The 27,438-nt window shown below is 56.1% G+C and overlaps 1 protein-coding gene across 1 annotated transcript; it reads right to left on the reverse strand.

Moving 5' to 3' along the window:
* Window positions 1–27,168, reverse strand: CSF1R (colony stimulating factor 1 receptor). Its single transcript, XM_059698894.1, has 21 exons — window positions 26,940–27,168; window positions 22,557–22,817; window positions 21,836–22,120; window positions 19,984–20,120; window positions 19,145–19,304; window positions 17,562–17,748; window positions 14,795–14,910; window positions 14,536–14,656; window positions 14,264–14,454; window positions 12,522–12,637; window positions 7,515–7,641; window positions 7,286–7,390; window positions 6,684–6,794; window positions 6,016–6,166; window positions 3,887–3,975; window positions 3,712–3,806; window positions 2,653–2,775; window positions 2,464–2,575; window positions 1,872–1,971; window positions 995–1,103; window positions 1–900 (listed from the first exon to the last, which is right to left on the reverse strand). Exons 1-21 carry the CDS (start codon window positions 26,986–26,988, stop codon window positions 775–777), a joined length of 2,871 nt encoding a protein of 956 aa, XP_059554877.1. The 5' UTR covers window positions 26,989–27,168; the 3' UTR covers window positions 1–774.
* Between the last annotated feature and the right edge of the window lie 270 nt (window positions 27,169–27,438).

Here is a 27,438-nt window from a genome sequence, read left to right on the forward strand (position 1 = left end):
TGTGTTAATTCTGTTAGTTTAATGCTGACGGCGGCACCCCGCAGCGTGACTGTTAGTTATGATGAGTCAACTTGGGGAAGCGCGTGCTGCTTGCATGGTGTGGCCAGCCACACGGGTCGCCTGTCTTTCAGCTCAGGAGGACGGGGGACTGGGCAGAACACCCCAAACTTTAGCTGCCATCTGGCTCATTATAGCAGTACCAGGTCCAGGGTGGGATGGGGCTGTGGGAAGAAGACCAGAGGGCAGAGACTGGCATGTAAGTTAGATTCTTACAGAGGAGCCACCCTGCTCCGAGGAGTCTGCGCCTAGCAGCCTCTGAGTGGCTGTCTGCTCTTGCTGCTCCACTCGGTTAGAGAGGGGGTCCCTCCACTCTAAGGCCCAGGAGCCTTGTTTTCTCAGTACTGGGACAGTTCCTGGGGATGTCATAGGTGTGAAATCAGTCCGTTTCCATCAGGAGAGGGTAGGGAAGGAGTTCCTAGAAGTGGGAATAAGGTTAAGAGGGTGAGCTGGGGGTTCTCCCAGTTGGCATAGCGAACATGCAGCCACAGCGTTAAGAACAGAGGGAGGGGAGGGGCTCAGCCCCAGCCCCTGACTGGCAGTGATGACCCAGGTCCTGAAAGCGGGTCCTCTGATACCTCAGGGGTCCCACATTCCTGAGTTTCAGGGCTGGGCTGTTGAAATGACCGGAGGGACAGAGTCTGTGTTCTTTGTGGCGCCCCATCCACGGGAGTTGAAGCTCGGAGGAGGGGACAGGCAGTGCCCCCAGGTGTCACCTCAACAGAACTGGTAGTTGTTAGGCTGCAGCAGAGGCTGGGCAATGTCCCCCTGCTCACAGCAGGCCAGCTGCTCGCTAGAGCTCTCCTCCTGCTCGCTGCTGCTGCTGGGCAGGTTGGCATAGCCCTGAGGGAAGGAGAGGCGGGGATGGTCAGTTCTGACTGGACAGCCCCACCTGGCCTGCTACCGCCAGCCCCACCCTGAGCCTGGCCGCACTCACCTGCTCTCTGCTGTCCTCTTGGGCCTGCTCCTGAAGGAGGAAGCAGATCTGCTGGAAGGTGGGTCTGTGGGTGGGCTCCAGGGACCAGCAGGCCTGCATGATGCTGTATCTGAGACAGGACAGGGGCCGCCTGTGAGTCTGGGGACGTGCATGTGCAATGATCCCCAGTCAGCTGTAGGGGACGTGCATGTGCAATGATCCCCAGTCCCAGCAGTGGTCTCAAAACCTAGTCAAATGAGCTTAGCACGAGACCTGTGCTAAGCCCTTGGAGAAAGGGATCTTCATCATGCCCATCGTGACAGTTGGGAAGAAGCTCAGAGGTGCTTTGTTGCTCAAGCTCCTAAAACAAGAGGGGCTACTCTTATGACCAGCAGGTAGGTGTGAAAGGTGGGCTGAAAGAATGAGCAATTGTTGGGCTGTAAGGAGACTAAAGTGGAGAGAGGGCTGCCAGCGGCATGAATCCACCCTGGCAGGGAGACAGGAGGCTGCGTTGAGAGGGGCTGGAGAAAGGGAGCAGGTGACTTCATGGCCAGCGGCCTGTGGTGAATGCAGGGAGCCAGTGAGCAGCTTCCCCATGGTGGGCCGGCGGTGGTGAGTTATCAGGCTACCCCACAGATCACCAGGACAGAAAAAATGAGGGAGTGTTCCTTGAGGTCATAACAACAGTCTGAATTCCAAAACTATCTGCGTTAGGACCGGCCCGTGCTTCCTGGGAAACCAGAGGTAACCCTGAACTCTAACAGGGGCTTGTGATGTAGTCCGCTGTGGGGAGACGAAGCTGGCCCTGGAACACTGGGCTGGGAAAGCTGGGTCACATGCCTTTCCATGCCCTTCAACCAAAGTCGGGTGTCCTCCTTCCCTGGGGCCCTTCCCTTACATGTTCTTGGGTGCGAACGCAGGCTGGGCCATTTGGTATCCATCCTTCACCAGCTTATAGAACTTGCTGTTCACCAGGATGCCAGGGTAGGGGTTCAGCCCTGCAAAGGCCAAGATCACACCGTGCTCAGTACTCCCCCATCCCTATCCCAATCCCACACACGTCTTGATGAGGTTGGGGTTCCACGATAAGACAACAGCTCCTCTTAGTGCTATGTGCTAGGCAGCGCAAAGGGCTGAGGTTCTAGGAAGCCGAGAGCCATCACCCAGCCTCATCACACCTCACAATTCTAGCACAGCCCTTGGAGTAAGAGGCTCTTAGAGGAGTGCACTGAGGGGCTTAGCCCAAGCCCTGTGCCTAGCACTCCAGAGCACTGGGGCGCTGTCTTCAAGGTAATGTATGTTGTGGGTGTGGGGAAACCGCACTCTAGGAAGCAGAATGGCACAAGCAGACAGATGAGGGAATGCCTGCCGGGATGGAGGGCCTGCCCTGGGCCCCAAGCATCCTTGACTAACAGCCTCTTCGAGGCAGAAGACACTGCAGGGAACCAAACACAAGCCCCTGGCTGAGCCTGCACCAGGCCGGAGCTCACCGAGCGAGAAGATCTCCCAGAGGAGGATGCCGTAGGACCAGACGTCACTCTGAACCGTGTAGACGCAGTCGAAGATGCTCTCTGGAGCCATCCACTTCACGGGCAGGCGGGCCTGGCACAACAGACCCCAGTCACCTTGGGTCCTGGCTCACCCTCTCCCCCGCTGGGTCCGTCCCTCCCAGCACTCACGTTGCCCTTGACGATGTAATTGGAGTCATTCATGATGTCTCTAGCCAGCCCGAAGTCCCCAATCTTGGCCACACGCCCACAGGTGAGCAGCACATTTCGGGCAGCCACATCCCGGTGGATGCACTGGGGAAGTGAGACAGGTTAGTCTTGGCCTCTCCCTCCCCTCTCTGAGCCCAAAGTGCAGGAGGAGCAGCCAGGCCTTAGAAGGCCTCAGAATCCTGTGAGGGAGTGGGCATCAGTCCTAGCCCTGACCCTGACCGTGACTCCTGTCCCTACCTTTTCCATGGTCAGACAGTGCAGTGTTTAGAAACCACCATTACTCAGGGTCTTTTGCCCTGACCCAACAGCTGACTAGAGCTGTGTGTGCATCTACATGGGCCCGGAAGCAGTGAGCCCTGGCACTAAACCTTCGCTGCCCACATCAGCTCCTAACAGCCGCTGCCGTTTTCAAGGTCCTACCCTGCCAGGCCCTTCCCTAAGCATCTGCACACATTGTACCGTTTTGACCTCAACCCTGTGATGTGCCCATTTTAGTTGGTGTAGAGGCGGAGGTTCAGAATTTCAACATTGCTCCAAGTCACACAGCAAGTAACAGGGCCAGCACTCAACGACGCCCAAGTCATGCTCTTCATCGAGGAGGACGGTCACCGCTCCCACTCCCAGGCACTGCTTCCCAGCCGGGGTGTATTGTGCACATCATCTCAGCCTGCATCTATGCAGGGAGGTTCTGTTATCCGAGACCGTGTGCTTCACGCCATTGACAATGGTTGTCACATGCCCACTGTTGACTAAAACTAAAGCCTGTTGTTGAGAATGGGTGTGCCTCAGCCTCCTGCACACAGGCTTCCTGCAGGGCTCTGACACAGCCTCCCACCCCCATCACCCAAAGCTCCGAGGCTGCAGCCCAGATGCTGTGCCCGCTGCCCATTTGCTTCTGGCATTCTGGCTCCTAACCTGCTCCTTCGTGCTCACTTTCCTCCCACACCCTCTAGACTCATGGAGGTTCAGTGGCCCCCCAACCCCTGGGAGACCATATGGGGGACCTGATTCCCAACTCACATTCTTGGAAGCGAGGAAGGCCATGCCCTGGGCCACTTGGCACGAGAAGTGGAGCAGGTCCCGCAGTTCCAGTGGCCACTCATCCTTGCCCAGGTCTAGTGTAGGGAGAGGCATCAGGGCAGCCCGCCACACCCCTGCCCAGCCCCCAGCAGCCCCTCTCCCTCTTCCTCCTCACCTTGCTCAGAGAAGGAATCATTTGAAGAAGTAGAAACGGGCCTCATCTCCACATAGGTGTCCACACCCTGGCTGGAGAAGCCACTGTCCCTACATAGAGAGGCCCAGGGCAGTCAGTTCCCATTACGCACTGCCTAGCTCCGGCCTTGGCCTCCAGCCACTCAGCAGGGAAGAGACCTGCCACATTCTGATCACTGGTCCCTGCTCGGCCATCATGTGGGAGCGAACAGCCTGTTCTCTCTGGGCAGCTCTGCCCGTTAGAAATTTCCTCATCTAATGCCAGTCGGCTCCTGAGATTTTTCTCCTGGTTCTTGCTCTGCCCTAAGGGACACAGAGAATGGGCTCCCTCTTCCTCACCACAGTCCTGCAGGGATCTGAGCGTATTCTAGAGCTCCTGTGAGCTCTCTCTGTCTGGACAGTGGCTCTTACCCCTGGCCTCACATTAAAACCATCTGCGGAGCTTCAAACACTCCTGTGCCCAGGGGCAAAGCTCAGTCATTCAGTCATTGTCTTTTCATTCCCTCCAGGCAATTCCAATGTGCAGCCTGATGGAGGCCCACTGGTCTAGAGTCGTGCTTCTTGAACTAACTCATGTGCATAGACTCACCTGGGGAGTCTTATTTAAATGCAGATTGTGATTCAGCCGGTCTGGTGGCCTGAGAGGCTGCATTTCTAAGAGCTCTCTGGGGACGCCTAGGAATGAGCCCATGCTTTGGGGGGCAGGCAAGTTTGAGAGTCGTTGCTCTAGAATGAACAGTCACTACTGCTTCTAACATAGCAGCCAACCGAGTTCCGGGCCTCTCACCCTCCTGTCCGCTGGGCAGTAGACAATGGCCATGCTCTAGTGTTCCCCAAAGGAGAACCTGATGTTTCACTTATGGGCTGACCTGGGCAAAAGCATCCCCTCCCTTGGTCTAGAAACTATACTCCTATTACTGTAGCCTGGGATCCCATTGGCAAGATTGGTTCACATGCCATTTGCCCTTTAATCACCCCACTCTGTGGATCCTTTTCCCACCTGCAGATTTGAGGATGGAAGATAATACTTTACTTTGGTTCTCATTTTGATTTGATCTGGCCTGAGGTTCCAGCCTGCAGAGGCCCAGTGTCAGAGGGGTGTCCGAGAATCAGAAGAGGAAGTAGATGCGGCCAGCCCCCATATTCAAGGGCACTGGATGGGGTGCAATACCCTCCTTCCCCTTTTGCCTCCCCAGGCTAAGCAGCTGACAGTGGCTAGGCTACGGGCCCAGTGTACACCCTTCTTACTTTGATCCTGCCCCAGCCCTCCACAGCCTGGTCCTGAGACTCCACAAGCCCCCAAACAGACTTCCAGGAGAGCAGGGTGGCTCAGGTAGCATGGACCAGGAGTCAAAAGAGCAGCATGGAGTCCAGGCTCCACCTCTGCCTCTGACTCATGTGTGACAAACTGACCACTTCCTCTCTCTGGTTCCCCATGTGGCTCTGTCCATCTGCCTCTGCGTGGTTTCCAGGAATATCAGCATTACAGAACAACAAGGCTGGAAAGACCCTGGGAGGTTCATCCTCCTGATGACTCGCCTGGGGAAACTGAGGCCCAAGTGCTCCCCGTCACCCAACAACCCACAGACTCTGTCCCCACTTGGTGGTGATGTGGGCACCTGACACTGGCTACTCCTTAGGACAGTGGGTTCTCTGCAGCCCCCAGCAGCACATGCTATGGGGGAAACAGGGCGATTAACTTTGTCCCGTCTCTGGCTAGGGCTCTGAACAGTCTTGGTTGATCTTTTACATACATTAACACGTTAAGCGCCCTGTCAGTCACCGGTGACTGACACTATACTTTCCGACTGGAAGACATAACAGGCTGAGCGCTTAACGTGTTAAAGTGAGGATTTCATTAACATCCGTCTCCACCAGACTATGAGCTGCCTATCTTTGCCTCGATGTTTCTAGAACATAGTAGGTGCTCAAATATTGGAGATAATTAGTAGGAAAACACTTGCCCATCTAACGTGGTGTGACTACTCCCCATGGCACAGATGGGAATGTGAGGGCCATTCGCCGCCCAACCCTGAGCTGGTGTTGGGGGCAGACCTGAGTCAGGCCCCACCCCCAGTTGTAGCCTCCTCCTGTCCTTAGCCAGGGCCCTACCTGCGGACGTATTTCTTTTCCAGGTGGATGTTCTTGTAGCCGGGATCCTGGCCCGGACTCAGGCTGGGCCCCAGCATGGCCTCAGCCTTCCTTCGCAGAAAGTTGAGCAGGTCTCCATAGCAACAGTACTCAGTGATGACCAGGACAGGGCCTAGAGAGCCAAGAGAGTGGGTGAGTGCACCCCTTCGCACAGTCGCCATGGGGCGGGGGCAACGAGGCACCCTGGACTGGGACTTAGGAGCCTCATCTGGCCAACGCAGAGGAATCTCAACAACCAAACAAACGAACAAAAACCGCTATAAGCCAAAGAATTCTTCCCTCAAAGCAATCTGCGGCAGCTCCGTAAAGGTCAGCGCTCCTATAGAAGAGGATGGGGTGCACATGGAGTCCTGACAGGCCCTGGGGCTTCACTCCGGACCCGCAGGGCCCAGGCATCTGCACTGTTGGCTCCCTCTCCACGTGACTGACGCCCACTGGGTCTGAGAGCTCAGAGCTCCCAGAGCCGTCGCCTGCACAAGCAGCTTGACCAGCTCAGGTGTCTGGAATTTACGGGACACTGAGGCAGGGGTCCTACCTTCACTACGAGGAGGTGGGAAGTGGAAGATGGACTGAGGTGCCCTGGGGCCCTCAGATACCTGAGAGGCCCCATGCCCCCCAGGACCCCTCACCTCCGTGGGTACAGGCTCCCAGAAGGTTGACTATGTTCTCGTGCTGGCCCAGGTGACTCATGATCTTCAGTTCTGACATGAGAGCCTCCTTCTCGTCGGCGTGAGCCGTGGCTGCAAGGAGGGACCACAGGTCCCACAGATGGGGAGAGAGCAGGACATGGAGGGCCACATAGACGGGACAGCCGGGGAGCCGGCAGGGGTACCCAGAGTGCCGAAGCAATCAGGAGCCAAAAGGGGGAGGAGAAATGCGGACACACAGGTGGGTGTTAGGAAGAGAGAAGGGAGAGATGACCAGTCACTGAGTTGGTCTCAGGTAGCAGGAAGTCAAGCTGTGGCCAGGCCATGGCCCAGGCTGGCTTCTGTGTACCCCAGCCTCTATTGACCCCAGCTTAGAAGCCCCCCACACCTGGGAGTTAGAGGGAGCCTGGGACTCACCAAGGAACCCAGGAGTGCTCCCTGCAAACCCTAGGTTCTGTCCCCCAGGCTCTGACAGGCAAAAATGTGCGTGATCCCTCTTGTGACAACAGGGCACGCAGCCCTTCCCCTAGCCTGCAGCACCCCCCACCGGCTCCCTACATTCCCAGGCCCTTCCCCTCACTCACATTTCAGCATCTTCACAGCCACCTTCAGGACAGCATCTTCCTTGCCCAGTCCAAAGGCTGTGGCCTCTACTACCTTCCCAAAGGCGCCGGCTCCAAGGGTCTTACCTGCCGAACATACAGGCTCCTTAGGTCCCTGGCCGCCTAAGCCCTTTCTCTGAGGACCACGGGCTCCCTGCAGCCCATGCTGCCCTCTGACGGGAGGGCCTGCGGGGCCGAGACCCCATCTCACCGAACTGCAGGTTGTTTCGGGGGAACTCCCACTTCTCATTATAGGGCAGCTGGGTGGGGTCGATGAACGTGTAATTGTTGCCCTCGAAGCTCTCGATGATCTTCCAGCGCACCTGGTACTTGGGCTTCTGCAGAGGGAGAGGGAGGAGGCTTGTGGCAGCCAGGCCTGGCAGGATCTTGGATCTCATTCTGACCCCCGAGGGCAGGGGGAGTGGACAGTCCCATGGCCTTTGGCAGGAGGAGGCAGTGTGGGGCTCAAGATATCTGGTGAGAGTGGCCGTCTTCTCATGCCCATGGCACTGAGAGTCCAGTCCCTTCCTGGCTTGGCCTCACTGTGGGACGTCCCTTCCCCAAACCTCAGTTCCCCCACCTGTGTATTCACAGACTTGGAGGGGATCGCCTCTGAGGGCCTGGATGGACCTGATGATTTAGGTAATTCCTGAGCTGGGAGGGAGGTTGGAACTCTATCCACCCATCCATCCTCTCATCCAAATATGGTTTGTTTTTATTTTTTAATCACAGTAAGATACACATAACATGAAATGTATCACCTCGATCACTTTTGAGTGTGCAGTTCAGTGGAGTTAAGTACATTCACATTCATACCGACATCCAGAACTCTTCATCTCGCAAACTGAAACTCCACACTCTAAACAACTCAGCCTCAGCCCCGGCCCCCGGCCCCCACCACTCCTTCCACTCAGCTCAGCACTCTGACTATTCCAGTACCTCATGTAAGCGGAACCAAGCAGTTGTGCTCGTGTGACACTTAGCACATCTCCAAGGTTCACCCATGAACCTTGGGACTGAATGTCCTTCCTTTTCAAATCTGAATAACATTTCCGTGCAAAGCCTTCACTGAGCACACACTGTGCCAGGTACTGGGACTCAGAGTGGAGCAAAACAAGTCCTTGCCCCCACGGAGTCTGCACGCTAGTGGCTCAGACAGACATTCACCTCCAATAAACAACTAGACAAGCAGGAAGTTTTCAGAGCGCTGTGAGGAGAATAAAGCAGGGAAGGGGGGTCGGTCAGGGTAGAGCAGGAGCAGCAGAGAGGGAGCCAGCCCAGCCCGTGACCGCGAGAGGAGCTCAGGGAGCAGATGCGGAGGCCTGGGTGGGAAGGGTCCAGGCGAGTCTGAGTGACTGCCAGGTGCCCACCCCGTGGCTAGAGGGGAGCAGGGGAAGGTTCCAGTCAGGAAGGCCTTTAGGTCTGTGGTGAGAGGCTCTGCCCACAGGCAGTGTCTGGAGGACCTGGCCCTTTCTCCGGCTTTTCATGCTGTGCTGACCACCGGCTGGCACAGGGCTGTTTCTGGGGAGGAGGAGTGGTGGCCTCTCTCTTTCCTGCCCAGAGTGACAGCTGCTGGGGGCATCATGCCAGGGGCTGCCCATGAGAAGTGCTGATGGGAGACGGCATGGAGGGGGAAAGTGGAAGCCGGGCTGGGGCAGTGGAGGACACGGAGGCCTCGGGTCAGCAGTCCAGCTCCTTCCTGTCAGTCCCCCTGGGCCCGGGGACCAGCTGGGCTGTGCTTTGCAGCTGGACTCCTTCCTGGGCACCCAGCTCGGGAGCTACGGGGTGAATGAGTGGGTGTTGGGGAGGAGGGGCCTGTGGCTGTGTGTCTCGCTGGGTTAGAAACAAGACTCCAGTTGCCGTGGGGAAGAACTTCCCGGGGTAGTTTGGAAGAAATGCGCGTTTAGACACAAGGAAGAGCTTCCGGGTTCTGCTGGCGTGGGGGTGGGGGGTAAGGGGGAGTCCACAGATGAACTTAGACCCTCCCATGCTGGGGCTCGGGAGGAAAGTCTGAAATGGGACAGAGGAGGGACTTTTAGAGAGAGAAACATCGAATTGTTTAGCTACTTATTTATGCATTCATTGGTTGGTTCTTGTATGTGTCCTGACCAGGGATCAAACCCACAACCTTGGCCATACTGGGTCGACCCTCTAACCAACCGAGCTGCTCGGCATGGCAAGGAGGGACTTCTGAATCTCAGAGGACTCAAACCTTGCACATGGTGGCTTTCCAGCCCAAAAGACAGCGAGGGAACCAGGAGGGGGGTCTTTGACCCACCCCCACCCCCACCCCAGGCCACTTCCATCTCCAGGAGCCTCTGTGGCCAAGGCCTGTTTATCTCCTCACCACTTCCCCTTCCTCTGTCCCCCGCAGCTGGGCCTGAGTCAGCCCCCTCCCCACCGCTGCCCAGCCAGGCGGTCATCCTGGGGGAGGAGGGGGTGGAAGGAAGAGGAGGTCTGGAATCTCAGGCCTCTGGATGCCAGGCTCTACACCTGGAGGAGGAGGCCCTCCAACCTGCCTCACGCACCTCCTCGCCTCTTCCTGGCGGGCGGCCCCAGCTCTGCCCTACACCACGCAGGCTGTCCCTGGAAAGGGCTCAGGCTCCTCTCAGCGCTTCCACCGGGGTGGGGGGGGGGGCCTCTCCGCCGAAGGAGAACCCTTACGGAGGCCAGATTCCCACCAGCAGTGGTGGTCACTGTAGCCACAGCAGTGCCCACGGCCTCCCCACTAGGCCTGCTGGTTCTGGGTGGGTGGATGGTCTCGGTCTCAGGAAGGTAGAGACCTCGTAACTCCCACAGATACCTAGAGGACCCTCTTCTTTCACCGCGATCTGTCCCTGGTCCCCACAGCTCAGTTCTGACCCCCAGAATCCTGGCCTCTCCCGCAGCCTCCCCATCCCCTTCTCTCCTCCCTGCCTCCTCCTTTCCTCCTGTGCCCCACCTCCCTGTCTGCTGACTCCTGCCTTTCTCTTCCCCCTTAGCCCTCCTACCCTGTGGTCTCTCTGGGGGCCAGAAAGGCGATGACTCAGCCTGAGGCAGAAACAGCCCTTCCTCCAGACAGGGCCACCCCACCACCCCCAGCCTAGGCAGTGAGGACTGACCAGGCTGAGGCCCCAGTGAAGGGGCAAGTCTCAGATCCCCAGGGGGCAAAACAGGAGAACTGGGCTGCAGGCCCTGGGACGGGCGATGGGCCATCTTGACCCCTCAAGGTCTTGTCCCATGGGGTGCCCTCCTTGGCCGTGCGTGGGCTCAGGGGGCAGTTTCATTTCCTGGGTGGGAAATGAGGTGACTGGGAGTACATCTTCCAAAAATGGTCCCACAGAGAGAGGATAATGTGTCCCGAAGCCACGGCTAGCCAAGGGGGCAGGCAGCCCGAGGCAGAAGGGCTGGAGGGGGAACTGGACACTTCTCTGGAATCTCTGCCCCTGTCCTGGGCTGAGGACGATGCTCTGTGGGGCACTGGGAGGCAGTTTCAGTTCCATATAAGGAAGAACTTTGAAGTCAGAGCTGCTCAGACAGGGAACGGGTGGCCACAGGGAACGGGTGAGTGAGGTCCTGCCCCTGGAGGTGGGCGAGCAGGCCCAGCACCACTTCGGGTGTGTAGTCAAGGAGATGCCCAACCTCAGACGCCCCTCCCATCCCAAGAGCCATGAGCTCAGTTGGGTCCCCGGGCAACTTCCTCCTGGGACGAGGGTGTGTAGCTCCCATTCTGAGCACTGTCTGTGCCCAGCACCCTGTGGAGTCCCGTGGAGACAGCTGGGGGGTGGCTGCCATTACTGACTCCATTTCACAGATGGAGACAACAGAGGCTTAGAGACAACACTTTTTCCTAGTCCCACAGCCAGAGACGCAGGCAGAAGGAGGATTCAGACCCAGATCCGTCCAATTCACAGCCCCTCTTAGACCATCAGTAGGCTCGTGGAATGTCAGAGGAAGAGGGCTGTGAAAGGCCCCCAGTTCCAAGGTACAGGGGGGGAAACGGAGGCCCGAGAGAGCAGTGAGTCAGCCGAGGTCATATGACAAAACGGTGTCAGAGGTGGACCCAGATCCCCAAAGTCTTGACCTGGGGCCCTGGTTTCTTGGGGGCTCTGCTCTGAGCTGGTGCTGGCATGACAGAGAGAGCCAAACCCATATCCCATCCAGCCTATCTTCTTCAAGTCCTCTTCTCACAAGGTAGGTGCAGGGGAATGTTTCACCCCTAAGTCATATCACTACCCTGTTCAACCCCCTGACGGCCCCGAGCCTACAGGATGAGGTCCAACCCCTCAGACCCCCAACCTGTTCCCCACTGCCTCCTCTTCTGGGTGCCAATGTCTCCAGAACTCACCTCGGGCTTCCCCACCCTTTACACACATTGCCCTCGTCCCCAGTCTGACACCCCTTTCCCGGGTCTGCCTCTCCTGCTGCTCAGCCTTCCCGAGCCCCGGTTTCCTTATTGTGAAGTGCTGACTGCGATAGTCCCTGCCTCGGGGTGTTGTGAGGATAAAATGAGGTGATTCAGTGTTTCACAGAACGGTTACAAACTGGCTTTTTACAGACCAGCCTCTGCCACTGACCAGCAGTAGACCAGGGCAGCTGTCTCCACCTTTCGGACCCTCAGCTCCGACTAAGTGGGGTTAGTGATACTACCTGCATGCGTGGCCTCTGCGGGCATCGAGTGAGAGGGTGTGGGTAACACACTATAAAAAATGCCCCCGAAAGCACATTCCTGATTGTGCACTCAAGGTGACAGGCACTGCACTAAACGTCAACGTGTGATAAATAGCAGCTTTGAATAATAACATGAAATAACGAAGAGGCTGCTGATGGTCAGGCCGTCCTCCTCCACTAGACCTTCCCTGCCTGAGGGTGAGACACAGGCTCGCCCGTGTTGTGCTCTCTGTGCCGGAGAGCCCCTGGCTGGGACAGGACCCTGTGCTTAGTCTTCCGCCGCACCGTCCCTTTCCTCAGAGCATCTTTCGTCCTCCCGTCATGGTGAATTGATGATCGACCGCATCCTGCACTAGACAGTGAACCCCAAGAGGGCAGAGGACCCCAGCACCCAGCCTGCATTGGTATAGAGTAGGCGCCCACTAAAGAGCTACTGGCTAAATGACTGGAGGGCAAAATGAGTGGGTGCTCGGGGGCTGAAGGGGCGCGGGCGGCCTGCAGGAGGCCTGGCGGTGCTGCCTCAGGTCCACGTACTCGGGGCCTGGCTGCCCGCCCTGCACAGACTCACCTGCTTGTACTTGTACAGAAGAAGCAAGAGCAGCAGCAGCAGCAAGGCCATGGTGGACATGCAGGCGACCAGCACAGGCGTGAAGAGGGGCTCACCCAGGAGCTGCATGCTGGCTCCTGCAGGGGGCAGTGGAGGGCGGGGGGCAGAGGAGTGAGTGGGCCTCTGTGACCCCCTGACTCCACTGAGAACAGGTCGGTGCCTGGCCTGGAACACAGCTGGTTCTCAGTAAATGCTTTGAACAAAGTGTCCTGTCACCTGGAAGCCCGCCGAGCTTCGGGGAGCCTCTCGCAGACCGTCCCCAGCCAGGGGCAGGGAGGATGGGCCCCAAGCTCTGCTCATGCCCAGAGTCACAGCCTGTCATGTCTGGGGGAGCCCCTTATCACACAGTGCCCCCCGGCCAGGGCAAGGATCCCCTCTGCCGTAGCCTGGCCTAGTGCCTAGCCTTGGCTTGCACACGCGCATACACACACACACGCACACGCACACACACACACACGCACACGCACACGCACACGCACACGCACACACCACCCCTCCTGACAGGGTTCACCACTTACACCTCTGGGCAGCTCGAACAGAAAGACCTAGACTTTAGACTGAAATCCGCCTTCCTGGCTGTCCCCTGCTGCTTCCCTGAGTGCCCTGTGGAACCACGCAGCCCTTCTGAGGGTCTGAAAGCCAGGCTCATGGCCCCTGGGTCTCCTCTTCTCAGGTCAGTAACCCCCCAGTTCTCTCCATGTTTTGAAAAATGTAATTCCCATCACCTTGCCTAGATCAACAGCATGGGTCTGAAGCCAGATCTCACCTCCGCTATGTAGCGGTGTGTGACATTGAACTTGTGACTTCTCCCTAAGCCTCAAGTTCATCATCTCCAAAGTCAAAGGAAATTAGTGCTGACCTCCTAGGGGCGAGCCGTGTCACTGAGACAAGGCCTACAGAGCTTAGCACAATGCCTGGCCCAGGGAGACTAAGGCGGCCGCCGCAGCTGCGTGTGGAGTCGGCCCTGCTCAGGGGCCAGCTCTGAGCCAGACAGAGGTTCCCGCTCTGTCCTTTCTGGGCCCAGAGAGCTTGCTAGGCCTGGCACACGGGTGCTAAGACCTGCTTGTCAGAAGTCCGAGGGTGCTGTGGGCCTCTGCGCAGATCGGAGAGCTACCCACATGGAGCCTTTGAGCAACCCAGAGAAAGGCATCCCTTCCTCTCTACAGGGGCTGCCTGCGTCAGCCGGGGCTGGACGGCGGACAGCCCACACTCAGACAGGGGCCCCAAAGGACGGGACAGTGACTGGCAGGAAGGGGCTCGGGGAGGGGTGGAGAAGGCCGCCAAGGCTGGCCTGGGGTGGGCTTGCCGTTGCCTGTCTCCCTCGCCAGGCTCTAAGCTGCATGGAGGCACGCTCCCTGCACGTCCTGAGTGCCTGGGACGCAGCAGATGCCAAATACACACCCGCCAAGTAATGCATGAGTTCAAGCGCAGGGCATGAGCAGAGGGGCCGGTTAGGGTGTGCTGGCTTCAGGCTGCTGTCTCTCTGGACATCTCTCGGCTTCCCCTCCCCTCTCCCCCTACCTCCAGTCCTGGGGGTTCTGGACTCCCCATCTGGCCCTTTCAGGAGGGGCCTGGAGTGGAACCCACAGAGGTAGGACTCGGTTCGGCTGGGACGAGCTCCATGTTAGAACTCTGGCTCCCTGAGCCGGGCAGTTTCCTGGGCCCCACTCCTGTCCCACCCGGAGGGGCGGACGAAGGCTCACCTACAGAGATGGGCTGGAAGGCGTGGGAGCTGTTCCCCGCACGGTTGTGGGCCCTGCACTCGTACGTCCTGTTGTGTTCCAGCGTCCCCACGGGCAGCTGGCTCTGGACAGTCACCTTGTGGAAGGGCTCCTGGCTCAGGACCTTGGTGTGTGGGTTCTCGAAGACCTGCAGCACCTGGGCCTCATCGCATCTGGGAAGAGCAGAGTGTGGTTCAGGGTTGCAGGGTGCCCACCCCTCATTCCAGGCGAGAAGGCGAGAGGAGTCCACTTACCTATCAGTATGGCCCCTGCACAGCAGCCACGTCACGTTGGGCTGGGGGTACCCAGAGGCGTCACAGATTATGGCACCGGAGCCATTGACAGGGCTCCACGTGACCCTCACCTCAGGGGGGTCTGAGGAGGAAAGGAGGTGTGAAAGAGGGAGGGGTCAGCCCAGTAGCCCCAAGTCCCGTTGCCTGACCCCTGGCTCTGAGCTTCCTCTCCCAGCTGGTTTCTCCAGGACCTCATGTCCCAGCCCCCTCCATCACTCACAGAGAAGGGTGAGCTCGAAGGTCAGGGCATCCTCGCCTCCGGCGTTCCTGGCCAGGAAGGAGTAGCGGCCGGCCTCAGAGGGCTTCAGGCGAGGCAGGGAGAGGGTGGAGGTGTACCTGCAGGAGAGGGGCAGACGTCTGGGTGAGCCCAGTGTGGTCCCCACAGGACAGCGGGCTCAGACAACCACCCTAACAGGCGTTGTTTTATTTTTGGTGAAGTGTCCAGGCCACAGAAGCCTTGGCTGAGCCAGGAACCCAGGCCGGGTGCCAGGAGACACGGGAAAACCATCAACCCGATTTTCTTCATCAGCTCCCTTATGTGTAAAGCAGTTTTTTCAAAGGTTTAGTAGAGGAGAGGTCTGTGAAGTGCCGACACCGGGAGGCACATCACAGGCCCCACTGAGTGCACCTGCTTCCGCCACTACCACTGGGCTAAGCCATCCCTACTGAGAACGCTAGCACCAGGCCAGCTGCCATTCCTGAGGCTCCAGTCCTGCCCAGAGGAACTGGGAGAGGAATGAGAAGCAGGATGTAGTTATGGGGCTATAGAGACCAGGGGCCAAATCCTGGTGTTGCCACTTCTCAGCTGTGTGACCTTAGGTAAGTACTTAACCTCTCTGATCCTTCTCTTCCTTTTCTGTGAGGCAACACTGATGGAAATTAATTCACAGACTCGGCCTGAGGATTAAAGGGCTATGTATTCAGAGTGCTTGACACACTCACTGTATGCACTAAATTTAAACAGCTGATTGCAGGTAAATTTTTTTTCTTACTCTCTACTTTAAAATTTATCCACAATGGGCATGTATTGTTTAGGCCATGAAAAAGTTTTAAAAAATAAATTATAGCAAATTACCAGCTCTTCTTTATAAAATGTCTGTAATCACGAACCACGACTATAATACACTGGAGGCCCAGTGCACCAATTCAGGCATGGGTAGGGTCCCTTGGCCTGGCTGGCAATTGGGGCCCATTGGGGCCATCTCACCCAGTCCTGATCGGGGACGATGGGGGCCGGCCTGCCGGGGAGGGACCGTGGGAAGACTCCAGGGTGTGTCTGGACCTCTTGCCCAGTCCCGATTGGCCGGATCCCAGTAGCAACCTAACCTACTGGTCAGAGTGTCTGCCCCCTGATGGTCAGTGTGTGTCATAGCGACTGGTTGAGGGGTCAACCAAATGGTTGACCGATCGGTCGTACACTTAGAATATTATGCTTTTAGTATTATTATATAGGATGGTATTCAAAAGACAATCTCGCCCAGACCTTTGGCTGAACCTCTCTGCATGGGTCATTTTTTTGTGATAACTAACATTTACCTCTTAAACTGAAAGAATTAAACTTCTATGGATGACTCAAAGTCACCATTAGGAACACACCCATCACATGAGCCTAGTGCCGTGGCTGTTTGGTGCGCAGGCTTGACTGCCTTGCGATGCATGGCCCCAGACTACTGTTTGAGGGCTCCCCATGATTCCTTTCTGCAATGTTCCTGTTGCATATGGATCCCTGAAATCTGTCCATAAACCCCCTTCTCAGGGGTCTTTAGAATCCAGATTCAGAACTTCTGCTTTAGGTGAGAGGAAGCTAGGAATTCTGGCCATAAAGGATAAAGGAACTGGGAGGAAGAAGATGAGGACAAGGGAACATCCTTGTAGATTCTAATGACTGACAAGCAAGAGTCCAGGAACCAATGAGGTCTGGGTTCAGGAGCTAGAAAGAACCCAGAGAGTTTGGGATTGGAAAGGTGTCTGAGGGATTATCTAGCCCAGGGATAGCAAACAGGTCTGCTCTCGTGAGCCAAATGTGATGGAAATACTGCCTGGAAACTGTTGAGAAGGACTCTGAGGTTACATCTAGACTCTGTAGGCAGCAGCTTAGGGACATCTGTCATGAGTATGGAAGGGGATGTTATCACACACACACACTATATACTTGCTGTCCTTGATCGAACTGTATGCTCTCATTCAAATAGATCTGGGTAAAGAAATATTGATTTAACCTTTTTTTAAAATCATTAAAGAGTATTAGTGTTCCTCTTATGGAGGAAACGCTTGTTTAGAAAGCTACCTGGTTAGACCACTTTGGGTGGGAAAATAAGACCCGAGGACACAGTCCACAAAGAGACAGGACAAATAGATTCCTAGAATGTTGTGCATGTGGGAAGAGCAGGATTCTTGGAGAAGAGAAGATGTCAAATAGCACTTTGTGAGAAGAGTTTGAGCCTGCTGTGGAGTGGCCTGTGAGAAATGATCAGGGCTCGGTAGTCACAGGCCTTTAAAGAACTTTAGATGTATCTGTGATTGGGTGGTGTGAATTCCCTCTGCCCCACCCTGAAACCTGTGCATCTGGCAGATACCCTGTGCAGTCATTATTAGGAACATATCGAGGAGTGGAAATCACGGGCATTGTCTTCCACATTTGGATCAGCCACGAAGGAGGAGGATGAAAGAGATGGAGTCCTTGCATAACCATGAGAATGCACACCCCCAAGAAATGGTAGAATTCTTGAGGGCATTTCCCAAGCATGTGGTGTTTCCGTGTTGGAGGAAGACTTAAACAGAGGGGTATGCAAATTTGATCTAAATCTCAAACATAGATGACTGACATTTAGTTTCTACACAGTCAGGGAAAGTGAGAGACAGAAAGGGGAAGGGACTCACTCCAGGTCACACAGCAAGGTTGAGACATGACCCAAATGTCCTGACTCCTGGCTGAAGTATTCCCCATCCAGCTGTGGGGCTATGCAGATGGGAGCTGTAGTTGGTACCTGTATGTTTCCTTGTGGGTGTTAAAACTGAGCTTGGGCTGATGGTCATAGAAGGGTCCCCCGTAGGTCCAGTTAAAGCCTTGTAGGTCCGGGTAGGCCTCCACTGTGACTTGGAGATTGAGCTTCTCACCCAAGGCCACCTCCTGGAGGAGGTTCTGCTTAGAGGTCAAGTTCAAGTAGGCACTCTCTGGAAAGCAGAACACATAGAGATCTGGCATTAGTGGGATGATGCTCTGGTTTGCTAGTTCATTTGGTCATCTGCCCATTGATCCAATCATTCAGCTGGACCCTCCTGTGTGCCTACAACGTATCAGGCCCACAGTCCCCAACCCGTTAACCAGTGCTTGCCCTCTGACATCTCTCTTTCCACCACCCACCACAGAAGCCCAGGGTTCCAAACTCTTCTCCTCACTGAGTCCCTGGGAAAACTCCTATCCTCTCTCCTTATTTTCATAATTAAGAGGTTGAATATATCTGTGGCTATCACTTTTTGAAAAAAATTGTAGCAAGTAATGCCCAACTGATGTGGCTCATTGGTTGAACCAGGAGGTCATGGTTCGATTCCTGGTCAGGGCACATGACTGGGTTATGAGCTTCATCCCCTGTGTGGGGCATGCAGGAGGCAGCCAATCAATGATTCGCTTTCATCATTGATGTTTCTATCTCTCCCTCTCCCTTCCTCTCTGAAATCAATAATAAATATATATATATATATATATATATATATATATATATATATATATATATATATATATATATTTTTAAATTATAGCAGTAAAAAAAGTCTGTTTTTGTTTTTTTTTCCCACATGCCCCCATCCATTTCTCCTTCTTCTGGTAATAATTAAGCCAATGTGGCTTCCATATACAGCTCTAAAGTGAGCATGTGACTCAGGCCAGCCAATCAGAGTAATGTGTCACCTTTGGACCATTGATTGGTTTGGGGTAGGCATGTGAGTCCATGAATTCATGACACTTATTTTCATGATGTTTGTTGGGACTCTGGGAAAAGAGAAGACCTCATTCTACTGGGGTTATCATCCCCGGTGCTTTTTGGGGTTCTAAAAAAAAAAATTACAGCTGAGAGTTGAGAAGGAACAGAATCTTGTCTGCATCATTTGAACACCTAGATCCAACTGTACCTGAAGCTCATATCAATGGGCGTTTTAGCTATAAGGCCTATAAAACACTCTTTTGATTAGGCCAGTTTGAGTTGGTTTCTGCTCCCTGTACCTAAAAGAGTCATAACTAGTTTGTTCTAATTAAATCTTGCATAAATTAAAGTCAAGCTACTCTGGGAGTCTGAGGAGGAAAGGAGAAGCAGAAGAGAGAGGGAGCTCCAGAGGCCTTAAGTCCCCTCGGTATTGTAGGACACCCTGCACTTCCCCCATGATCACACTGGGTGAGCATTGTCTGTTCACGTGTTTATGTTTCGTGAGTGTCCCAGGCCTAAGGTAAGGGGATTCTAGCAGAGATATTCTGAACAGTGCCTTCTTCTCTGCCATCTGCTCCCTCCTCAATCCCTTATGTGCCTCCCTCACCCCAGGATCCCTGCTAACCCTCCCCCACCTTCCTGATGCTCACCTACCACCCGGAAGACCATGGAAGTGGAGCGGACGCCCTGGGCATTGGTGGCCACACAGGTGTAGTTGCCAGCATCTTCGAAGTCTACTTGATGGAGGTTGAGGGTCAGGACTTTTTGGTAACGGTCATCATGGAAGTCATTGTGTTCAAAGATATTGAGCTGCAGCCAGAAGAAATGGAAATGGTATATACCAAGGTTGTTTAGGGGTTAGGAAGATTTGGGTTCAAATCCTCATCCTTTAAGTGTTATTATCTTCCTTTCCTTGGGCAAGGGACTGAACTCTGAGCCTCAGTTTCTTCATGTGTAAAATGGGACTAATACTGGCCCCGTGCTTCCAGGGCTGCAGTGAAGAGGGAAGGAGATGTTATATGCAAATGTCCCCGCCGGCACATGGTAGGCACAGCGGGATGGGAGGGAGTTCTCAGAAGCAGCCCAGTGCCATTTCCCGCTGGGAACACTCCCTCTCCTCCCTCTCTCCCGAAGAAAGTCTTTCTGAAGTAGCCCTTACATCCCTGGGCTTCACAGGCGGCCCAGGAACCTCTTACTAGTCAGAAGTGAACCAACATCTGGCTCTTGTCTACACGCTGGGGCAGAGGTCATGGGTCAAGGGAGTAGAGTATCACCTCCCCTGCCACCCCACAATCTTCAGCGGCACGAGCCGGAGTCCTGGTTTTGGATGATCGCTAGTGACATCCTGGGTGAGTCCACTCCCCTCTCTGGACCGGGGCCACCTGCTCAGCCCAGAGGGCCAGCTAGTGGCGGGGCGGGGCTACATCCTGCAGGGCCTGGTACTGGGAAGATGGGCAGGCTCCACCCTGCTGTCCCCCCGGGGGCTGACCTTGGTGTTTCCGCGTTGGAGGAAGACCTCAAACTTGATATCGACGTTACTGGCTGAGCACACGATCTGGGCAGCCTCTCCTCGAATCCGCACCAGCTCTGCAGGCTCCAGTGTCACAGTCGGGGGTCCTGGAACAACTGAGGCCGGGGAAGCGACCCATGAACACTCAGGCCAGAGCTGTTGCTCTGCTCCCTGCCATGGGCCAGGCTACTGGCCAGGGCCCCCACCACGTTCCCATCTGAAATCCTGGGGGGCACCCTTGATGCTTCAATTTCCCCGCCACCAAGTCTTATCTCCTAAAGAGACTTTGAAGAGTCACTTCTCTCCATCACCCCCTGTCCCCAGCCTCACCGCCCTCTCTGCTCTGTACCCCTGCAGCCGCCACCCGGAAGGTCTCCCTCTTCCCCTCCGACCCTCACAGCAGCCACAGTGAGCACTGAAGAAGGGAAATTGGGTCGGGCCTTTCTCCGGTGCCAATATTCAGTGGCTTCCTGTCACTCTCAGAATAAGAGTCATCGTCCTTCCCACATGCCCAGGGCCCCCGGGCCCTGCTCCTGACCACCCCCCGCCCTGCGCTCACACTGCCGTCACAGTGGCCTTCCCACTGCAGACCCTGCTGCCCGACCCTCCCTCCGGGAATGCTCTCTCCCCCACACTCCGAATGGGCACCTGTTCTCAACCTTCAGATCTTTAGCTCAAAAATTCCTCAGAAAGGACTTCGGTGACCAGTTAGCCTCACACCTTCCCACACCCTCCCTCTCCCACCCCACCCCCCCCCCCGCCCCCCTGCCACACACACACAGCCAGCTTTCTCCAGCTGGGTTTCTTGTTCATCACAACTGGTACATTATTTACTTTCTCTCTGGTGGATATCCCCAGCCGCTAGCCCAGTGCCTGGCACAACGTAGGCACTGAATTAATATCTGTGGCTGTTGTTGAAAGGAGTTCAAATCCAGTTTCCTAAGAAATACTAAAGGTCCCTGAAGGGGTCATGACAACCGGGATCCAGGGCAGCCTGGGGCTCTGCAAGATGAAGTTGGGAGAAAACACCCTCATGGCCTCTGCCTGCAGAGTGGGGTCCTTTGACTTCCTGGGCAGTTCTGTGGCCTTGAGCCCCGGGCCTTGGGCCAGCCATGCTGCTCTGACCCTGAGCCTGGGCCTCCTTACTCACAGTCCTTCCGGAAACTAGAATCTCGTCCCCCTAGTCCAGCAGGGGCGAGGGGGAACAGTGAGCCCGCACCACCGCTGCCCCCAGCGCCCCTCCCCCCCAGTCCAAGCTGTCCTACCTGCCCACACCACCTCCCGCTCACTACCCCTCCTTCGTTGGCCCAGTGCCCAGCACTGGGCTGGCGCTGAGTGGGAATCCACGTCTGAGTGTGTGGGAGAGCTTCGGGCCCTCCTTCCGTTCCTGGAACGTTCGGAGCTTCTTCCCACCTCATGACTTTGTGCCTGCGGTTTCCTCTGCTAAGATACCCCTGTGAGGGCACCTCCTTCTCACCATTCACATTTCTGCTCCAATGAAATGTCACCCTCTCAACAGGGCTCCCCTCCCCCGTCCCCACACACCCGATTCCATCCCCTCGTTAATGGCTTTCCCAGCATGTTCCCTGGACTGAGCCGGTTCTGCCCACTGAGTTATTTACTGGCGTGTGGTCTGTCTCCCGCCCAACACACCTTGCTTGTCTCGCCCCACTGGGTGGCCCCTAGGTGACTGTGGCACAATTGGAAGGAAGAAGCGAAAGAAGGGGGGTACCCGTACGTCCCATCAGGCCCGGCCCAGCTCCCACGAGCATGGTGGCCAGTCCTCCGTCCCTGGCCACCAGGCCTGGCCGGCCCCTCCCGGCCCACGCACCTTTCTGCACTTTGAGACGGATGGCGAGCGTTGTCACCGTCCTGCCGGCTACTCGAGCGCTGCATTGGTAATTCTGACTCTCAACGAACTTGGCCTGGTGGATCGTGAAGCCGTGCCGGGGTGAGAAGGAGTAGTTGGTTTGGCGCAAGACCTGCCGGTTACGGTCCCGCATCAGCGTGACACCGGCCTCCAGCGCCGGGTCGGTGAGCAGGCAGGGCAGCAGGGCATCCTGGCCCTCGAACACCTTCACTTCCTGGGACAGCAAATTCCAGGGCCGAGCAGGGTCTGGGGTACAGTGGGATACAGGGTCACAGCTGCTCTCCCTCTACCAGGCCAAACAGTCTCTGGACCTTGGTGACAGGGAGGCTCAGAGACGCTGCGCATTAGCCTGAGGCCACCCAACACCAGGGAAGCTTCGCTGATGCTTTGGAGTGGGGGTTTGGAGCCAAGTCCAGCCCTACTACCTGCTGCCATGTGAGCTCGAGAACATGACTCAGCCCCTCTGAGCTCTGAAAAGTGGGCATCATATGGAACCTACCCGACAGGGTTATTGTAAAGACTACAGTAAATTAGAAGTGCCGCCACAGGTCCTCGTTTGTGGCAGACACGTGATGAGGCGGAGCTGGTTTTTTATGACGGGCAGCATTACAGCCCAGCCCTCCTGCCCATTCCTGCTGGGGCTGCTGGGCCAGGCCTCTCGGGCGTGGGCCAGAGTCCTCACCTTTGACGTAGAGGTGAATGCTGGCGCTGCCCCCTAGGGAGTCTCCAGCCTCTGTGCAGCGATAGGTCCCCGTGTTTTGGAAAGTGGCATTGTTTGTGGTCAGGATGCTGCTGGGGGCATCTGGGTCCAGGGTCCAGTGGGGGTAGGAGATGGGGCCGACCCATTCCACGCTGCCGTTGCCCACACATCGCAGGGTCACGGTCGCGCCTGGCTCCACGACCAGCTCAGGGACACTGGGTTCTATCACCGGGACCCCTTGAGCTGGTGGAGGGAAGAGAACAGACAGAAGTGAGGCCTCAGGTGACAGCCCCTGGGCCTTTCCCTGCCTCTGAGATGGGTGGTGCCCTGGCAGGGGTGGTGCTGGGGCAGGGGATCAGCTGTGACTTGCAGGATCACCTTGAACAAGTCTCTACCCCTCTCTGGTCAAGTCTCTGATGTCTCTGGCGCCCAGCAGTCCCCTCCTCTGAGAAAGGAGGGCTGGAAACTTTCTAGGCCTCCACCAGCCGCTGTCCCTCGGGGGCCCTAGCCCCTGCCTCGCTCGGACTTCCCAGCTACGACTGCATTGTTCTTCTCCCGGGAGCAGAGTCCTCCTGCCTCCTGAGGGGGCTGCACACTTAGTGCCACACGCAGGGCCTGGCTCAAAGCTGGGGCTCAAACAGGGACAGGAGACGACAGATGGATGGGAAGTTCACGGCCAAGTCCTCCGACTTAATTCACACGGGGAAGAAGAAGAAGAGGTGCAGGATCTTGGCCCAGCAGAATGTAAAAGGTTTTAATTCTTCTGTGTGCCCGCTCCCACCACTGGACGTCTGGTCTGCGGCACAGTGGGATGGTTCAGAGGCTCCGTGCCTCAGTTTCCCCACCTCTAAAACGAGGACAATAATTGTACCCATGTTTTGGGGATGCCGGGAGGTTTAAGTGCATAGAAAGCCTTTAGAACAGTGGTTCTCAACCTTCTGGCCCTTGAAATACAGTTCCTCATGTTGTGACCCAACCATAAAATTATTTTCGTTGCTACTTCATAACTGTAATGTTGCTACTGTTATGAATTGTCATGTAAATATCTGATATGCAGGATGGTCTTAGGCGACCCCTGTGAAAGGGTCGTTCCACCGCCAAAGGGGTCGCGACCCACAGGTTGAGAACCGCTGCTTTAGAACAATGGTTCTCAACCTTGGCTGCACATTAGAATCATCTGGGAATCTTTTTAAAATCCTGATTTCTGGGCCTCATCCTCCGGAAATTCTGTTTCTTTGTTATGGGGTGGGGCCACAACATTAGTAACAAAGAAACAGAATTTCGGGAGGATGAGGCCCAGGTTGAGAACCACTGCTTTAGAACAGTGGTCGGCAAACTTCGGCTCTCGAGCCACATTCGGCTCTTTGGCCCCTTGAGTGTGGCCCTTCCTAAGCCTTAAGAGTACCCTAATTAAGTTAATAACAATGTACCTACCTATATAGTTGAAGTTTAAAAAATTTGGCTCTCAAAAGAAATTTCAATCATTGTACTGTTGATATTTGGCTCTGTTGACTAATGAGTGCTGACCGCTGCTTTAGAAGGTCACCAAATAAGTACTCAGGAAGAGTCAGCATTGCGCTTATGACCCAGTCTACCCGACCCCCAGCACCGTTGTGTTTACAGGAGAGCCAATCTCTTTTAAGGAAACTGTTTTGAAGGAGAAAAGAGAACTTGAAGCCCGTATCAGGCCCTCCGGGAAGAAGCCCGTTGCCTCTGCAGGGTCAGCGTTTCTCCAGGGCCGAAAATAGGGGCGGAGGAGGGAAGTGAGAGCTGATTTAAGGCCTCGGAGGGGCTGCCAGGCGCCCTGGCCTGCGCCGGCGGAAACACATTGCTGGCGCCCGGCTGGGCCCCCGGTTTCCGCTCCACCTGTGGCCCGGCTCCCTGGGATGCTCTCACTTCTGCTTCCTGACCCTCCTGGCCACTGTCCCCTCTCCGGGGCAGAGACTCCAGGAGAGGCAATGCCACCTGCTGGGGGGCAGAGCACCCTGGGCTTCGGGCCTGGCTCTGCCGCTGACCCACTGGTGTCCCTGGTGAGTGCAGCCCCTTGGCTCTGACGGTGGGAAGCTGGACACTTCAGCCCCGAGGGCATTCAGGGCGTCTCCACTGTCCTTCCTGCAAGCACCTTAAATGGATCTATCCACCCCGCCCCTGCCATCAACCCCAGAGTCAGGAAGTTCTTCTCTGTCAAAGATTGCAGAAGGCCCTGGCCCTGGCCAGTGTGGCTCAGTGGGTTGGAACGTCGCCCTGTGCACCAAAAGGTGATGGGTTTGATTTCCAGTCAGGGCACATACCAGGTTGGGGCACATGTGGGAGGCAACAGATTGATGTTTCTCTCTCTCAGTATCTCTCTCTCTCTCCCTCTCTCCCCCTTCCTCTCTCTAAAAACAATGAAAAACATATTCTCGGGTGAGGATTTTAAAAGATGACTTCAGAAGGGTTTAATTTGTATTTTGAGTTTGTACCCATCAGAGGTGGGCAGCCTCCCTGACTGAGCTTCTTTTTTTAAAATATATTTTTATTGATGTCAGAGAGGAAGGGAGAGGGAGAGACAGAAACATCAATGATGAGAGAGAATCATTGATCGGCTGCCTGCTGCACACCCCCTACTGGGGATTGAGCCCACAACCCAGGCATGGGCCCCTGACTGGAATTGAACCCGGGACCCTTCAGTCTGCAGGCCGATGCTCTATCCACTGAGTCAAACCGGCTCGGGTCTGCCTGAGCTTCTGATCAACACAACACAGGGGTTGAGGAACTGGTGGATACTGCCAAGGCCAATATGGGGGCGGTGGGGACCAGCCCTCCTGTGCCGTGTGACCAGTGTGGGGAGGGCAGCAGTGTCACCCCTGGCAGGCTGTCCGCTAATCCCCCAGAGCTGGCGCTGCCCTGGAGCAGCTCAGTGACGCAGGCCCCGCTGGGGGCTTCTTGCAGGGAAGAGCTCAGACTGTGGGTTCCACGGTGCATTGGAAACTTGGTCCTCCCTTACAGGCTGGGTACGTGCCATCCCCTGTCTGCCCCTCAGGCCGCCCTTCTGTCCTCTGGGACAGTTCAGTGAGCTACAGCTCCTGTCCCGGCGCTGCCTCGATTGCTGCATTTCTAACCTCCCTTCTGGTTTTGACACTGATGTCTCAAGTTTTTAACCTTTAAAGGTCAGAGTCAGACTGTAATCTGTGATCTCATCTGGTTCACAGGCACCTCCCTCTCCCTCTCCCTCTCCCCTGCCCTGTCCCGCTAGTCTAGCAGGTGCCCTGGTCTCCTGGAAATGCGGTCAAACAGAGGCATCTGTCCTGTGTTGTCCTGCCCTGTTGTCCTGGGCATTCACGCAGGACAGGGATGACATCCTCCACTTGGCCCCCTCCCCAATTCTCCTCCTGCTGGCTTAGCTGGGACAGGAAGGCCTGCTCAGGCCCCGTCCTCCAGGGTGGAGGCTGGGCACGGTGAACACTGACCGAGGCCCCCTTCTACGCCTGTCCGGCTTCCCCCTCTCTTCTCAGCTCCCCAGTCCTCCCCATGCCCCAGAGTCCCTTCCTCCCACTTATTTGAAGGACCCTCCAAATCATCTGCTCCCAGGATGTCCCTCGACCTCACTCCTCTCCCTAACACACACACACACACACACACACACACACACACCACACCAAGGCCTGGAACACTGTCCCTAGCCCAGGGTCATAGCAACCCTCTCCCCATCTATGGTGCTCTGACCCCGTCCCCCGACTCCCTCGCAGCAGCACCCCACAGCCTTGCTCACTCGCCTCTTCTGTCTCCTTCTGACCCTTTACCCAAGCCTCTCAAGGAGGGGCCCCTGCCTCTCTGGGCCTTTCCAACTCAGGTCCTGCCTACAGTCAGTGAGCCACAGGCCCACAGGGCTGAGCCCTCAGGGCTCTGCAGGGCCTCCCACTCAGTGCAGTCCAGCCCAGCAGCTCTGGCGTCTCCTAGGAGCTTGGTAGCAATGCAGTCTCAGGCAGCACCGGAAACCTACTGAGTCAGATCTGCGTTGTGACAAGATTCCCGGGTAATTTGTATGCACAGTAAAGTTTGAAACGCTTTGCTTCAGTCTAGCCCGTCACTGCCCCTGACACCTGCCATCCAATAGGTGTGGACTCTGAAGCCCTGAGAGCAGCAGGGACTTGCTCAGGACACACAGAGTCAACATCTGAGCTGGGACTGATCCACCGCCCTGGCCAGGCTGCTTCTGCCCCTTCAGCACCTTTCCAAAGCAGATAGCCCCAAACCAGCAGCCCAGGTGGGGAGATGGAAGCACTGAGTGGGTACACCCAGTGAGGGGCAGGGGGTTAGAGTCCTTCTGCAGGGAACCTCTCTGTCACAGCCCCCCACCCCCAGGGCCCTCAGTTCTGCTCTTACCATGCCAAGTTGTGGCCGCCAACAGGACCAGCAGAGGCCCTGGGCCCATGGCTTCTGCGGGGAGGCGGAAGGCTGACGCAGGGCTGGGGTGCGCAGGCCCTGGGCTCCCGGCTGCTAGCTCTGCAGGGACCAGGAACGCTGGCTGGACACGTTCCTCTCACGCACCAGCTATTTGTCTTGCTTCCCTCTTCTTCCTCCTCCTCCTCCTGGGCTCATCCTTTTCTTCCCCTTTTAGCTGGGCAAGGCAACCACAGAGTTTGGAAATCTTGGGTCTTTAGAAGAAAACAAAGCCATGACCCCCAGGGGGAGGGGTTGGAGTCTGGGGCAGGGCCAGCCGGAGTGTGAGGGAGCTGGTGAAGGTTGGTGCCCTCCGAAGCCACCTTCAAAGGGTCCTGGTGGAGGAGATACCCCCAAGGTCAAGCCGTCAGCCAGTCAGTAGCACAGAGAGGTGTTTCCACGGTGACCAGGTGGCTCTGGCTAAAACATGAGGGAAGTTAGG

This window comes from Myotis daubentonii, chromosome 5, assembly GCF_963259705.1.
Source record: "Myotis daubentonii chromosome 5, mMyoDau2.1, whole genome shotgun sequence".
Taxonomy (NCBI): domain Eukaryota; kingdom Metazoa; phylum Chordata; class Mammalia; order Chiroptera; family Vespertilionidae; genus Myotis; species Myotis daubentonii.

Bases quoted from the DNA above. Each gene is read 5' to 3' on its own strand.
- CSF1R (XM_059698894.1), bottom strand. From the start codon at position 26,988: ATGGGCCCAGGGCCTCTGCTGGTCCTGTTGGCGGCCACAACTTGGCAT. The intron at 22,121-22,556 runs GTGAGGACTCTG...ACTGTACCCCAG, and splicing joins CATTCACCTCTACGTCAAAG to ACCCTGCTCGGCCCTGGAAT. The intron at 7,642-12,521 runs GTGAGTCTGTGC...CTCCCTCTGCAG, and splicing joins TTCTGTACAAGTACAAGCAG to AAGCCCAAGTACCAGGTGCG.